Below are 16369 nucleotides of genomic sequence, written 5' to 3'. Positions count from 1 at the left end.
AAGGAATCAGCCCAGTCGGTCACAAGGGGTCGCTATAGCGTAGGTCAACGCGTTTGGGTCTATAACTCCTAAATCAGATTTTTGCCAGACACGACACATTTTTTTCCTAGTTCCTTGGGTCCAACCAAACACCTTTTGCCATTTGGACCGTTTAGCTCCACCCACTTAGATTTTGAGCTAATTTGCATAATATGCGAAACCTACTTTTGCGAACTAGTCCTACAATTTTTGCTCGATCCTCATGTTTTTGGTGTCAAAAAATTCAGAAGAGCCTGAACCTCAATAATTATCAAAAACATTTTGTCTTTTCTAAACAACATGGCTGCCATATGCAAATGAACCCTTCTGGATAAATTCAAAATAATTCAGAATTAATTTAAAATTCTGTAACTCAACAACCCTTCAGCCAAAAAATTAAAACTTGACAGACACATTTGGGAGAAGATTCTGAGGTAGCCATTCGATTTTTGTGCGCATATGTCATTAGGGGGCGGAGTTAATGCTACATGGCTGTTTCTCAGCATCCGTAGATCCAATCAGGCTGAAACTTTGCAGATACCATCTGTTGGCCAGACTATAAGTGAATCCCTAAGGACAATTTGATTCATTGAAGTATATCGTCGCCATCGGCCAATCAGCATTTAGCAGGCTTTTGACAGGCTTAACTTTGACCAATCATCATGAAACTTGAATGATCTCTACATATAGCCACTTTCTAACAACCAATCAAGTTTGAAAAAATTTGACCACTGGGGGGCGCTATTCATAAAAATGAACATATTATTACTATTTTATTACAAGTTTGCTTGAACATCCTTGTGTATCATATGTAGTACGTTATTCCAAGTAATTTTACAAATGCATATTTATTACAAAACTGCATAGTATTTTTGTAATCGGTAACTGTTTAAAAAGCCTACTTTTTAAACTAGTCCCTGGATTTTGATCCAATCTTTTCAAACTTGGTCTGGAAAAATTCTTTGGCATGTGTAGGTAAATAATTATCAAAAACATGTTGACTTTTCTACTCAGGGTCATGTGGATCAATCAATTAATTACTGCGACCATGGCATTGTTAACTTGATTAACTATAACTCAACAATCATTGGTCAGATCATGTCCAAACTAATGGTGTCTGCCAATTTTGGTCCAGATTGGCCTTTAGGGGGCGCTTTAGCACTCAAAAACACTTAAAAATCAGTTAAAATGCTATTACAATGTTATTACAAGGTCGACAGATAAACAAATGGTGCCGTGTGCCTCAGTTCACTCTCATGAACAACTTTCTAATTACATGTTATGACAAAAATTGCACTGCTTGTCTTTTATTTTGGCTTATTCATTCAAAGATTTCACTATACAAAGGCTTATTATACAAAGGTCAAAAGGTCATTCTGACCAAAACTTGGTGAACCTCTTTGGATATGGTCCCTGATCAAGAATGAAACCATATTGTGGCCTTTTCACTAATTCTGACCCACTTTCACTGAGCTCCTCTACACCAATAGGGCCTCTTATGAGTGCATTGGGCCTCATTATGGCCTACGTGAAATCAATGGCTTAAATATAGAACCAATCCACTGTGCAAGTGCTACTATGTGAGAAATGCTGCCATTAGTCATGTAGTTTTGACATCTATGTTGACAACCTCTTGGATGTTCTACAAAGCAGTGTAGATCAGTACATATGAATATAAACCTATAATGTGTTTACAGACCTCTGATCGTTGTTTATGGCAACTGAAGGCCTTTTGATGAACTGACTTCCTTTCAGTTCTATTCACTCTGCCTATAAATAAGACCCACAGCTTGAGGCCTTTTTAGGTCTAATGGGCTAAACGAAAAGCTTGAGGCCTTTTTAGGCCTAATGGGCTAAACCTGCAGAAGGGCCCATACTGCTGTCGCATGCTTGAACCCACTCATTGCCGCTTGCCGCTATATATATATATATATATAAAAATTAACTTGAGTTTATTTAATTGTTGTAAGTTGGGTGCCCACCCCTTCACCCAAGAGCTCACTGGTTACAGTACATTTTGACTTAATAGGTGTTTAACTTCATATGTAAAAGGAACAAGAGTAAACTTTAGTGTATCAGCTAATTTGTGAGTCTGTGAAGCAAAATATGTAGTTACCAATGTCTCACATATGTAGCTGTGGCCATTTGTGTATGAGTGTGTTTGTATTGTAGGCAGACAGAAGTGGGTTTACCATCCATCAAATTTTTTGTAACTTTTAAAAGAATAACTTGAATGGAAAAATCCCAAAATTCAAAAAATACCCAAATATCTAAAAAAGAGTTTTATGCTAGTTTTATGACGAGGTGGAAAAGTTAGAATATCGCTAAAGCTAAAATGCGAAAAAAACGTGATGGATAAAGGTTTTTCGATGGCGTATCAAGCTGTAAATGAGAGATGATGGTCCAGTTGTGCTGCATAGCTTTTTTTGAAGGTTGTTTTCGGCATTCTGAAATGCCTAATCCAAAGCTCATTTGAAAACTGGCTCTGGACATTGTGCTTCCTGAATTGTCTGATGCGTTTGCATACCCAGATGCAAGGTGGACGTCATGGCATGGAGATTTCAGCCCTCATTAGATGGGCCATTGCTCATCCTGCCCGCCGTCTCTGAGCTGCAAACAATCCAAAAAAGATAGCTTAGATAATTGTACTTAAAGCAAAAACTGAATTAAATCTCTCCATCTTGCTCGTTTCAATGCAGCCTATAATAGTGGTAGCCTATGTCATCTAAAGGTTCTTTACATAACTGTAGTGGATGGAAACACTTATTTAGACTTATTTAGCTTTTATTTCTGCAGAAATTTTGTAAATGCGCGTAACATTTGCAAAACGTTTGAATGGAAACCTGGCCAGAGAGAGAGAGAGGGATGTGGAACAGGCCTGTTGTGTAAAGAAGCAATAAAGTTTTCTTTAAGCTCACACACCGCACATTCTGTGACTGTAATGTCTGTAAACTGAGACTGAGCTTTGCGAGTGAGGGGTTTCTCTTCATTCATTTTCTGCTGTTATGAATGCTCTCCTGCTTTCTGACATCACCAAATTCCAGCGTGCAGCTCTCTTGCACTCAGCTTTTCATGTAGCCACTGAGAAGCATCCACGCACCCACACAAACAGCCAGCCTACTAGAGTGCTTTCTTCTGGCTTTGACACTCAGCATCTATCTAATTTATATACTGCAAATGTGTACCGTTTGTAGTAAATATACATGAATCTGGGCCCTATCAGTATTCTTCATTAGTGAAAGAAGAAAGTCTAGATATGTCTGGCTCTGTTTCTATTTGGACAGGATTAGTTTTCCATGGGAAGATTGGGTCATTTAATTTTACCAGAGGATGTGTGTAATATTTGTGACTGGTTCATGCAGCATAAGAAATCTCAGCTAAAATTACAGTGTCAACACTGAATTTAGCGGTTACTATATATACACACATACCCTAACCATCTAGCTGTCTTAACTGAATGCAATTGGTCATTAGCATTGTGATTAGCTTAGGAATTTACAGCCAACAGTTAACATTGCACGTGCACACTTGAGGCAGGAGGAGACATAAGATTGTTTCGGCCACAGAAAACAGAAGTAAGCGCCTCTTTTGATTGCCTCAATTCTTAAGAAAAAAAAATTCAAAACATTTTACTGACATGACATTTCACATTGTATTAACATAACCTGGGAATATCTGTACAGTTCGTTGTATAGTAGGCGTAAGGTTTTTGCTGTTTCAAGAGTGTGCAGTATGTGAATCTGACTGACCAGGTGGATTCAGACATGACTAAAATCAGAGGAAGGTCAGTAAACATTACCCTACATACTTGTATCCCTGGCGGTAGGCTGGATTTCGTAAGTAGCTTTTGAATGTTTTTCACCATGGTAGTGTTTCTTTTTTGTCCCTGAAGAGCCACTGTGGTGCAGAGAGCTCTTGTGTGGACCCTAGAGTCTTAGTAGTAACCAAAATAGCCAGTGCAATTTATTTTGGACAGGTCTTAGACCTTTGTCTTAATCTGAGGTTACATTACACAGCTTTTACCCTAATTTTAGCACAGAGTCTGTGTCGAATGGCTCTAGTCTGCAGATTTAGGGGAAGTCACATTTGTCAGTTGGAAGAGAAAATTGAGTACTGTGCGAGGGTCACAGATTTAGATTTTTTGCCTCCCAATCAAGTTCAGATTAGTTGGATTATATCAGACAGTTGGGGTTTTTTTTTTCAATTTTTTTATTTTTTTTTTTAAATGCGAGTCTGAACGCAATCTAGTAGTGATATACTAGTTAGTGACAGTTTGAATGGAATGCTCCAGCAGCAAGTGAAAACGGAATGCGAAATAAGAAAATACAGCAAGTAAAACAGACTTGTTTGGAGCAAAGCTTTTTGATGAGTTTAGGGCATGAGCACACTAGAATACATGTACATCTAATGCTCCTAAAAATTACGACACTAACATCCCTACATCCATGACCCCTCACTTAAATATGATGCCTCTTTACTGTGTCAGTGCAAATAGTAGTGAAAACATCACCAGAGAATGTGTGTGTTCGGTTTGGTTTAGCATCATTCTGTGAGTTGTGTAGTTTGTGTTCCCAAGTCTTTAATGGGTGATCTTTTTATCGTCTGTTATGACTTTCAAAGTCATGTAGTGTATCTAGGGCTTTAGGCCAAAGCCACTTAAAAAAGCGCACAGATTGTCCTTTAGATATTAATTGTCCAATGAAGTAGAAAGGCAGGACAGGTACTCGTCAGTTGTGGAGCAAGATGGGTTGCAAAGGCAGTATTTACACCATTTAAGGTCCTGCTGAAATTGACGATCTTATTAAATTGGAACTAGTCCCGATAAAGGCTTGACTGATATTAGTTGACTTATAAAATTAGCTGATATGTACTACTCATGGTTTTATTGGTGTAGTTGAAAATATTGCTGATACAGTGTTTCCCACAGGACTTTGTGAGACTATGGTAGGTGGGCATGCATGCACTGAGCTATTATCCCCTAGCTAACTGCTAAGAGAGGCTAGACGGAGCAAAGCCGCACTGTGAGCGCTGCAGCACTCTGCAAGGAAAGCAGCTAGCAGCTCCAGTTGGAGACAGACAGACGCTGAGTAAGGAGAAACGATCCACTGTACTACAAAACAGAGTGGGATACATTGGCTGATATATTTTAGGTTTTTTTTTAGTCACAGCGCTGTTGGGATCTGAACCTGTGATCCCCCAATGATGGAGAAAAGTCTTTTTGAGTTGTGCCACTTGTGTTCAATGCCGAATGAACTGGTAAATTTGAACACAAAACGCAGTGGTTAGAATAACAAAAAAAAAAAGAAACAGTTAAAGATCACGTTTTAAATCTTTAGTATAAATGTACAGTAATATTTCCCTCCCTCCATGTATCTCTTTCTAAACTCTTAACCTCAGTGTGCTGCTGTGGTTTGGTAAGGAGTTTTCTGGGTCGGTATGTAACTCGAACACTCACACTCTTATGCTGGCTTTGGAGGTATTAGTATGGTAAACCTCTGTGTTGTGCATGGTGTCCCCATCACTGCTTAACGTGACACTATCCCACTACTGCCTAACCAAGTGGAGATGTGATAACATTTAGGACCAACCACCATCAGCTATTGCAGTACCAACTGTGAGTTTACAAACAGCACAGAGGCCAGCACTGCTGATTTTACTTCTGAGCAAGGAAGCATGAGACATTAAAAGCAGAAATCCTGTCTAGTTCTGTGTGTGGATGTCTGTGAGAGAAAACAAGCAGTGAGTGTGTGTGACTTCTTTTTGTTACGTCAGTGTTTCGTCAGTCTTCTCTCATGACTTGCCGAAGTCACTACATGTCTAACTCTGAGCTCCCGCGAGTGTTAGAAATGCTTATGTCACTCTTCTCATACAGGTCACACACTGCTCGCCTTCTCTCTCTCTCTCGCACATGCTCTCCTACTCTCGCTCTCTCTCTCATGCACTTGTCATATGAGATGATAAATCTGTGTAGAGAGGCAGCAGCGAGATGAGGAACATCCTGGGATCCTGTTACTGAAGCCTGTGTGTGTGCTTGGAGAGAGAGTGAGCCAGGCGTGCTCATTTATGGCCAGGGGAGCGAGAGGCCCAGCTGAAGGGCAAGTGCATGTGTGAAAGAAAGCATAGCATTGCTCCACTCTACACATTTTCTTCAGTCCTATCACACAGAAATCCTCACAATTGCTACTAATGTTCTATTACATTTTTAGAGTGCACTTATAGTGTAGCAAAAATGTGAGTAAGATGTTATTAAGCACTTGTTACTTTTCAACAGCTGTATTTATTTTAATCATTTAAGAAGGAAATGATATGTTTACCCACAGTGCGTGCCAAGAATAGGCCATGCATGTGGTCATTATGAGGTAAATGGCCCCCTCCTTCGCTGGGTGGCAGCAGAAAGCGGAGGTGTGTATGTGTTTGTATGAGGTGGTTGCTGTTAAGTAGGACAGCACAGGATCAGGCCAGACAGCTGGCAGACTGCAGCTATGGTGCTAAATTTATCCTACCTTAAACCTTACCTATGTTGCAGACAAATACTCGTATGTGCATGTGCACATGTACACACTGGTAAATGTAGAAAAATGCTCGTTTGCAAATATGCACTTGTGCAGACTTGCACTATGCATATACTGAAAAACACATGATCAAAAAGCTAATAAAAATAAAGGCCTCATATTTAAAAGGGGTGTAACATGACAATTTTCGCTATGTGATATGGCCATGTGCAGAAGTCGGAGACCAATCTTTGTTTATTTGCAGTGAAAATGGCCTTTAAGTACAAGTTATTTGCTTCTCACCACCAGGGCAGAAAAAAAAACAAATAAACAAAACAGAAAACAGATGTTTAAAAGAAAATTGCACAGAAGTCTCAACAACAAATTCAACAAAAAACAAATTGTCAAAACAAGAGCAGTGTCTGGTGTCAGTTACCACAAGCAAGTAATTTTTATCAAAGACCAATTTTGATACACACCAAGTATAAATAGGGATTTTGTTGGGCCATTTAGAAGTATCTGAGTTGTTATTTTTTATTTTATGTATTTATTTTTTTTTTATTTAGAGCTTTGGAAACCTTTTTCTGCATTGTGTGCCTGTCATAAATATTTTTATAGTATAAAATCTAACTGTATTTGATTCACATAACCTAATCGAATTGCAAGCCCCATATCCAAAAAAATATATATGTGTATTGTGACACGCCATATTGTGACTACCTAGGTATTATATTCAGTGTTTCTTGCTTTCACACACACAAAGACAAGAAAACACAAGCCCTCTATAATACATTGGCAGATGCAGCCAAGTAGTCTCTCTAGCAACAGCAATTCTTTAGAGACCAGGGTAGTGATATGAAGAGGGGTATGTACGTGTCATGTTGCTGAAGAGAGCCTAAATGCAGTATTAGTTTATCTGTGGCTAAGCTTTGTTGACCATTTTGCCCTGTGTTACTGAAAGAGTTTCCTACTGCCCATTTTGTGTGTAACATTGAATACAGTACAATGTGGAAATTAGTACTTGTACTACAGTAGATTTTCCCAGCAACACATCTGCTAGACATCAGTGTAAGCCAAGCCCACACGTTCCAAGTCAAAGAAAGCAGATAGGCTCTACACCTCCTTTATTACACACAAAGAACAACAAGTTCAACCCTGTCTTCCTCCCACATATGTTAAAGCTCCCTCCTCTTGCTCCCACACTGCAAACTCAAAACCAAAACCTCACTATAATTATTAAAGTTACCCCAGCTACAACTGTCTCCTCCTTCCTTGGCTCAGATAAACAGACTAGGGCAGAAAATTCAGGAAAATCCTACTTTGCAGAGGTGTTGGAGTTGTTCTCTCACCTGCCCTCCAACTGTGACTCTTCTCCAGTTCATCTCTGTTCCCCCTCAGCCTTGAAAGTCCTCCATATGGGCACATATCAAGTGTAAACTCTGCCACACGAATTTACTTACCATGGCTCAATGTCCAGTATTTTCTACTACTTTAAAAAAGTGAGGCATTAAATATACTGAGTTTTGCTTTATTAGACAGGCATATTCTTGCACGTCATCAAGCCAGTGCCTGATTCAGAGTCCGCTCTTTCTGAAAAATGTTGAAGAGAAGATGATGTTTCTCACTAAAACAGAAAGGAAAACAGAAATAATGAACAAACGTAAAAATACTTTAAATAACACAACAAAAGTAAAGCTTCAAGTTAAATTGAGTTACAAAGATGATCCTTTGTTGGGGACAGCCCTAATCACAAACTGGTCAATTAATTTTTTGGCTAAATTAGTATAATCAGATGTGGTCAGAAAACAGTAAGTACATTATTGGATGCAGTTGTCCTTTTTAGTCTGTCGAATTTGGGCTGTAGTCTTGTTGAAGTAGCAGATGTGTCGTAATCCTTAAAATGTGTGTTGCTTGTTAAATGAGTTAGTGATGCTTGAGTTCGTATTCACTTTGTCTGATTTCAGTAGCTAGTCTGAATTAGCCTGACCTGATTTGGAATACACCTAATAAATAATTTTAAATGCTCTTTTGTCATTTTACCACTGTCTGTCTGATTAGCCTGATCCAAAGTGAACCTGTTCAACCTGAATCCATTCCACTGTGAGTAAACCACTTGCAGGTGTGAATCAACCCTTGCATCACCAGTGTGGTGTCTTTGTTTTGATAAGGATTTTCAAAAGTATGCAGTCTTTAAATATGAGTTGAAGCTAAAGTAAAAATTTTCTCACTTCTCCAGTTTTGCTACAGTTGACCATTCTTCTTGGTGTCTGTGTCACATTAGGGACTTGATTTGAAACGTCAGCAGGCTCTGAACTGCTACGCAGACATGTGTCTAGTGGGAAGATGAATTACTGAAGTACATCAGTATAAAACAAGTTCGCTAAGCTGGCAACAAGTGTGTTGGGACACCTATACACTTTATCACTTCTCTCTTTTTTCCCCCAACTGCTCCTTTCCATTTTCATCCCTTGATCTGCCTTGTTCTCTCTTGCTTGACTGGCCTCATGTGCTCTATGACAAGCTTAAGGAGGATATTGGTATCAGTTGAGACAAAGTGATAAAAAGGAGTGTATGGCTGGCCAGTGGCCACTGACAGCAATTAGATCATCTTGCATAACGATCTAAAGAAGTAAGACTACTGCATGGTGTACTTCTGAAGCATGTTGCCAATTTAGAAAGTGCCATCATTGGTGTTGGTGTTAAGTTGGATGTAAAGTTTGCTTCTGGCTAATGTGTAAGTGTTTCCTGGAGAATGGTCTTTAAATATTTGAATAGTATTTCTATAGCCTTTAAGACTTGTAGACAGTATGTTATGTTCATGCTCTTCTTTGTCTTATTTATCTTTTTATCTTTTTTTTCCTACATCTTTCCTTCTTTTTTTTTCCTACCCTTGTCATTACATACACAGCACCTCATGACGTGTTGCTGAGTATCCATGAGAAAGCAGTTGGACATGTTCAAATTGCATACCAGAATCCTCTGACCTTACAAAGCTCACTGTAGTCAGTTTGACGTGTGCATAGTTGCGATCACTGAAGTGCTTGTGCTTTTTCTCCAAGTATGCTGGGCCACAAAAATGCTGCATTTTTGCATCTAAGATGCTTGTTTGGATTAGACAGACCAGCAGAATTCATAGATAATTGGGGACATCTCTCTAGCATGCACTGTAGTGTAAGATATCTTGCATATAATGTAATGTGTACATAATGTTAAAAAAGCTGAACTTTATACTCTCTCTTTCTGTCTACAGCGAGCACCTTTCCTGCTCCTTCAGCTTCTTTCTACATGGAGACAGCAATGTGTGTACCAGTGTGGAGATCAACCAGCATCAGCCCGTGTACCACCTGAGTGAGGAGCACCTGACATTGGCCCAGCAAGCGTCCAGCCCCTTCCAAGGTCAGTGTCTAACTGGCAGTCTCTATCTACATGCTATTGCCTTCACATCCTAGAAGCCCAACTCTACTCCCTCTTATGCCTTTAGGTTGTTTCTTCCAGTCTGCTTTGCCAGAAGACTCAAGAATAGCTTTAACATGTGACAATTTTTTACCAGTAATAGTAATTGTCCACAGTGGTTTGTGAATATGACTGTTATTCTGAATAGCATGCGGTAATCCTCCAGTGTTTGAGAAATCCTCAAAAACGTGAGAACCCACATTATAATATTCATAAAATGGGTGCTTCATCCTCTTCTCACATTGTCCTTTTTTCCCCCCAGTTAATTAATTTGTTCCAGTCTTCATTAGATCATGGCCTCTTCCTTCCTCTTCTCCATGTTTCTTGCTCTTTTTCTTTCACAGATATTCTCTTCCTACTCTTAATTATGTCATTGCATTCTGTTATATCTGCACTCTTTTACGTTCCTTTTCTATGTCCTCCATTTTCACTCCTCTCTTCTGTCCCTCCACTTCTTTCTGCCCACCAGCCAGTTCTGATCAGAGAGAATGCTGGTGTAATTAGTCAAGCCCAGAGGCAGCACAGCAGACTCCATGTTGAACAGTTCCTCTTTAACAGCATAAGTACAATAGGGAGGGGCAGAGCACGGACCCTCAATGCTGCCCAGAGAGACAGGAAGAGGAGGGGAAGGAAGACAAGTTCATTGCTACAAATATCACCATGTTTGCCTTACAGTTGTCAGATGGACTCCCTCAGTGCCTCCCCTTTTCCAGTTCGTCTGGTCTTTAGACAGTGACGTGATTTTACCCCGTTTGGCAGATTTGATCTGTCTTGTCTGGGAGAGGTTAGAGTTGTATGGTGGTGAAAGAATGTTGTTGAATTTAGTCTAGACTGGTTTGGATTCATGTAATGCAGACTACTACTTCAGCCTGTTGCATTTGCTTGTAGACATTATTAACCAGCTCTGCCACGTGTCTTACCCTCCACCCTCCTGACTTTATAGCAAACTTCATAGCAAATTGTCAAAGTGTAAATTGTTCTGACTGAATGCAGAATGTATGTTTAGTTTGAGGTAGAAGCTTTCTGATGGTGATGGAGAGATGAAGTGAAACTGATTAATTTATTTCAGGTAATTTTGAGCAGAATTGTTTGATATGGAACTATGAATGTGTCAGTTTATGAATATTTGTCATTTTCTTTGACCCCCCTTTGGCTCACTCATTTGCCTGAATTCCCCCCCCCCCCATCCCCGACAGACCCAGTTTAATGATGGTCATCTCTGAAATGTGACCTCATAGAAGAGCCCAGAGTGAAAGCAGTGAACACTGAGCTCACTTAACTGATCTGAGTATAAATGACACAGAGAGAGGGGGAGTGAGTGAGGGACAGAGCAGCAGCAAATTTTTTTTCAATTTTGTGGGACACTGCTGAAGCTCTGCTGGCAAGGCAATGAAATTTGCTCCAAAAATAAAAGTTCACAGGCTAATGTTTGTAAATGCTTCTACCATCCACAGCTAGCGCTGTTTTGTGTCAGTGGTGTGCATGTCTCACTGGTGCCGTCACAGACGCATGATGATGAGACTGTGAATCGGCAGCCACACAGATTCAGGGCATGTTGTCTTGTGTAATCAGAAAGTTGTCAGATATGAAAAAAATGCTCCTCTGCCCCTGAGCTCTGTTGCCCGTGAGAATTGTGTTTGTTTTGGTGTGTCTGGTCTGGGTTGCCGTGCCTCTGGTGTTGTGCGTGCCGCTCACATCATTTCTGTAAACAGGTCCGGTATTAGAAATGCCATAGGTCAAGAGCAATAGTCTTCATGCCTCTAGTAAGAGGGTAGGGTGCACAGGGTCAGGAACAGGCTTAAAAAAAGGAGTTCAAATGGATTTCCATGATATGTCTTATAATGACTGAAAGCTTTTATTGTTACAAGCTGTAGCGATCACTGCAAAACTGTGGTGGTGGACGTCACTGCTGTAAATAAGTGTATTGAACCTTTTTAATTTTTATTTGTGAATTTTTCTGTTTTGAGAGCACAGCAAAGTGCATTTCAAACTATAAGTAGGAACCACTGCATTTTTGCAGTGCACCACTGGCTTGTGCACCTGTGTTATTTAGTGTAGCCTTTTATACCAGCTGGCAAGCAGCAGTTAGCAGTCATGTGTGCATTATGTGTGATTTTAAGCTTAGTGTTTTTTGCTTGTTGTTAATGGCGTGAACCTAGTAACGTAAAGATGTTCTTCAGTCACAACTCAGAACAAATGCTGTTGATATTTTTTGTTCAGTGATGCACCGCATGCAGTAGTCTAACCTAGTCAGTTTCACCACATTAGGCAAAGGCAAATATATAGACATATTTTCTTTTTTTATTTTATATATATATATATATATATATATATATATATATATATATATATATATATATATATATATATATATCAGTATTATGTAGTATTAAAGTAATTATTAAATTAACACCCCAGGTTTCTGGCAGCAGTAAGCCACCCAAAAACTGTAGTAGTGAAAAGTGTACATTTCACCCACCCTTCTATCCCTTTCCATGCAAAAGGAATGTATCCAGCTTCACCTTTCTGTCACTCATGGGTTATGGATTAGTGTCTGGAAGGCCACAGAATGACTGCACTAATGGAAGGCCTTCAGGATGATTCGTCTCCCTTTGTCTCCTCTCTTCGTTCTGAAAGCTCAATTTTATCCAGCTGACCATGGATCAATAACTAGGCAAGAGGGGGAGAGAATTTTTTCACAGAAGTAGTTTTTTAATTTTACACAAGGAACAAGACAAGCCTGTTTGCTGTAAGGCAAGCTGGTTTGTTGGAAAAGCTGAAGAACAAGCATGTATTATTTCTTGGTTAATGCAGATTTTTGTAAATCGAAGAAAAATTGTATTGATTGCTGAACACAAAGCCAGCAAAGGTGAAACTACCTCTATCTGACTTGTGCTCTCTCGTTCCTCAGGCACCTCTCTTACTGTTTATTTGGGTCCATTTATGGGCCATAAATGAGCACTCTTTGGCAGTTACAATATGTGTATATCAGTGAATGAGAATGAAATGAAAGAGGGGCCAGTGTGATCAAAGTTGACGAGACAGAGTATAGGAGACAAATGTGAGGACTTAATGTGTATGGCATCTTTTTCTTTTTCTGTCCAGTGATTCTGAGTCCCTTTGGTCTGAACGGGACACTGACGGGGCAGTCCTTTAAGCTGTCAGACCCGCCCACGCAGAAGCTCATTGAGGAATGGAACCAGTTCTACCCAATCAGCCCCAGCTCCAAGGATAGTTCAGAGGACAAGATGGAGGACATTGACTGGGAAGATGACTCTCTGGCTGCTGTGGAGGTGCTCGTTGGTAAGAAGACTCTGGTTATCTCTCCTCCTGAGTCACTTTAGTGTTTATCAGTAAACTGTGAATAAGACAGTTAACAGTCTCTTTACATGTTTCTTATTAATAAGATAAGTCAGATGAAGACAATTTGACACATGCATTAGTGTCAGAAATAAGTAAGGAATATGTAGGGATATTCAGATATTGAATTTAAAATAAACTCTGATTTTTAGCTGAATGTACTTTGCCAAAGCCCTTGCCACATCTGTGCATGCACAGATACACAGGATGCAAATAAAATGTCAACCCTAGTTTGAGCATCTATGGCCAATTAACAAAACAAAGTGGAGATGACACTGTGCTTTATCTCTGAGTCAAACTGAAGAGATTGGATATAAGTGGTAAAATAGGATCTAGAATCTGAGTCTGAGCCAGATCTCAGCTCAGTATTCCGGCTTTCATCATTATTCATTCACTAACTTACTTTTCAACTACATGATATTAGTGATCATAAGTGACAGCATTCTTTAGATAGCATCTAAATGTTGTACACTAATTTGTGTGTGTTTTCAGGTGGTGTGCGCATGGTGTATCCTGCCTGCCTGGTCTTGGTCCCGCAGTCAGATATTCCCACAGTAACACCTGTTGGGTCCTCACATTGCACTGCTGTCTGTTCGGGTGGCCACCAAGTGCCTGCTTCAAACAGAGACCCTGCCATCTCCTCTGTCACACTTACCCCTCCCACCTCACCAGAGGAGGCCCAGACAGGTACACGTGTTTGTCTTTTGCTTTAGTCAACACTAAAGTGTAATATTTCAAATTATATTTTTGGGTTTGTTTTCAAATGTGATCCAAGTTGTTATGCAGAATTGTCTTAATCAGATCTCATGAAATGTAATGCTTTATTCATCATTGTTTCTGTTTCTCTCATTCCTTTGGTCTCAAACTGCCTGTGTTTGTGTTTGTGTTTTCTGTCCTCTATTCCAGTCGACTCTCATTCTGCACAGAAGTGGATGCGGTTGCCATCAGCAGTTGATGGCTTCAGTGTAGACAACACGAGTCACCATGGAGGCAAGATTCCACGCAGGATGGCCAGCCAGGTGGTGGAGCACGTCTGGCAGGAGTGCAACATCAATCGAGCGCTGAACAAGTACGTGCTGCTGCATGTGCTCAGATCAACACAATCTTTAAAATCCCTATCAACATGGTTTCAGATATTAACATTTTTGTATCAGTAGAAAAGATATGCTGTGGAAAAAGCATTTACCAGTGTTATATTCAAGAAATATGTAAATTAATACAATTTAATAGTGGATTACGAGCTGCCGCTCAGCACTAACGTTTTATCTGTAACCTATAGCTAGCCAGCTAACTGCTGGACCATGCTTCTGAAACTGAGGTCACACAAGCCCCCGTTATGAACTGGGATGGTCATATTTGCAGACACTGTGGAGAAATGTCTTGTTTGCCTTATTGTGTCCCACACCTCTACAAAGTACAGCTGTGGGCAAATAAACCTTGATGTTAGGGGAGTTGCTAACATATTAGCTTTTTGTTGCTGTTAAGGTGGACCGTTATCTCTTGTGGTCTCGTAAATGAAGTTAATCACTTATTGATCCTGCAACAGGTGGCTACCGCAAGTAGGAAGCAGCGACTGGGCCAGTGGTGTAATGAAGCTTCCTTAAAATTACTAATAACAAAGTTAGAAAGGGATAAATTACCTACTTTTCAGAGTTTTGACTGGGAGTTGGAGCAGCAGAGGAGTAGTGACTTTGCGAGAGAAAAGAACACGCGAGTAGCTGAAGTATACATATTGCTAACTGTGATTGATACTTAGGCTGATATAATGTCACCAAATTCAGTCTTGCCCAACTCAGATCGAACAGAAGAAAATGGTAGGAAAAAAAGTTTTTAAAAATCTCTCCACTAGTGTCGTTGTTTTTCTACCAGTTAATATTAAAAACATCACAAAATCTTGAAAAAGAGTAAGACAGTGGCTTTAATCCAGCATAAGTAGATTTTTACTTGAAAAAAGAACAATCACAAACACTCATGAGCACACCCATTAAATGATTTTACTCACTAAATTATTATTTTTTAATTTTATTATTATTATTTTTTTTAAGACGCAAGTTCTCTGCCACAGCCAATGGGACCAGTGAAGAGGAGGTGCTGGAGAAAATGGGCTCCTGGGATTTTGTTGAATCAACACAGAGAACAACTTGCAACTGCTCAAGGTATACACACACACACACACACACACACACACACACAAACTGCATGCTGTACTACAGACACAATGTCTTCAACATTTGGTCACAGTTGTTACTTTGATGACCAAATCCTTCACCTGCGTGAATTATTATTTTGGCGACTGTCTGTTTCGAATGTTATGCCTATGCCATAACATTTTTTCTAAACCAGAATTCTCAGACAAGAAGACCAAATGGCTACAATTCTAGGACAAAGGAATTGGTAGAAATGACTATACGGACATCACATGGGGAAAAATAGGCCATTGGTATAACATTGACTATAAGACCACTGTGGAAATATAATAGCAATATTAAGTTATCTGGGTAATTTAGACTTCTGCTACAGCATTAGACATCTTTACTCTGTAGACATACTTCTGTGTTCTCAGTTTTACTGCGGATTTGTTTAAGCATTTAGGCTGTTTAAACCTCACACCAACTGGCAGCAGTCTACTTAAATGTGCAATGTGCAAAAACAATACCAGCACTATTGATGGATACTTAGCAAGCATTCAGGGATGTGTAGCATCTGTGACTTTAAGGTGTGTTGCACCTTTTTCAGTATTAATGACTGATTCTTATTTATTTATTTTTTGTGCACAGTTTGTAAAGTCATCTACATTCACCCTGTGACCCTAACATTTGATTATGCACTTGATTCTTTCTATCAGCTGACCTTCATATAAATTTATAATTTATCATTCTGTTTATTTGGGTTTTATTCTTTAGTTAAAGAGACACAGAAGGAGTGTTCTTCACAGGATTAAATTAGGTTCATGGTCCAAAAAGGCCTGTCACAATTGTTAAATTCTAGCTGACGATTAATTGTTATAGGATTAACTGTGATTATTGTTTAATTGTTCAGTTTGTGCA

The 16369-nt window shown here is 39.5% G+C and overlaps 1 protein-coding gene across 2 annotated transcripts in view; it reads left to right on the top strand.

Moving 5' to 3' along the window:
* The window catches only part of med13a (mediator complex subunit 13a), a 69053-nt gene that overhangs the window by 29184 nt on the left and 23500 nt on the right, over positions 1-16369 (top strand). For both annotated transcript variants that reach the window (XM_036561061.1, XM_036561060.1), the window contains exons 4-8: positions 9760-9905; positions 13068-13265; positions 13815-14009; positions 14229-14391; positions 15368-15478. In XM_036561061.1, coding sequence (XP_036416954.1) covers positions 9760-9905; positions 13068-13265; positions 13815-14009; positions 14229-14391; positions 15368-15478 — 813 coding nt within the window. The remainder of the gene's footprint in view (positions 1-9759; positions 9906-13067; positions 13266-13814; positions 14010-14228; positions 14392-15367; positions 15479-16369) is intronic.

Source organism: Colossoma macropomum, unplaced genomic scaffold (assembly GCF_904425465.1).
Source record: "Colossoma macropomum unplaced genomic scaffold, Colossoma_macropomum, whole genome shotgun sequence".
Lineage (NCBI taxonomy): Eukaryota > Metazoa > Chordata > Actinopteri > Characiformes > Serrasalmidae > Colossoma > Colossoma macropomum.
The sequence above is the reverse complement of the archived record's forward strand: the minus strand, read 5'-3'. Positions and strand labels throughout refer to the sequence as shown.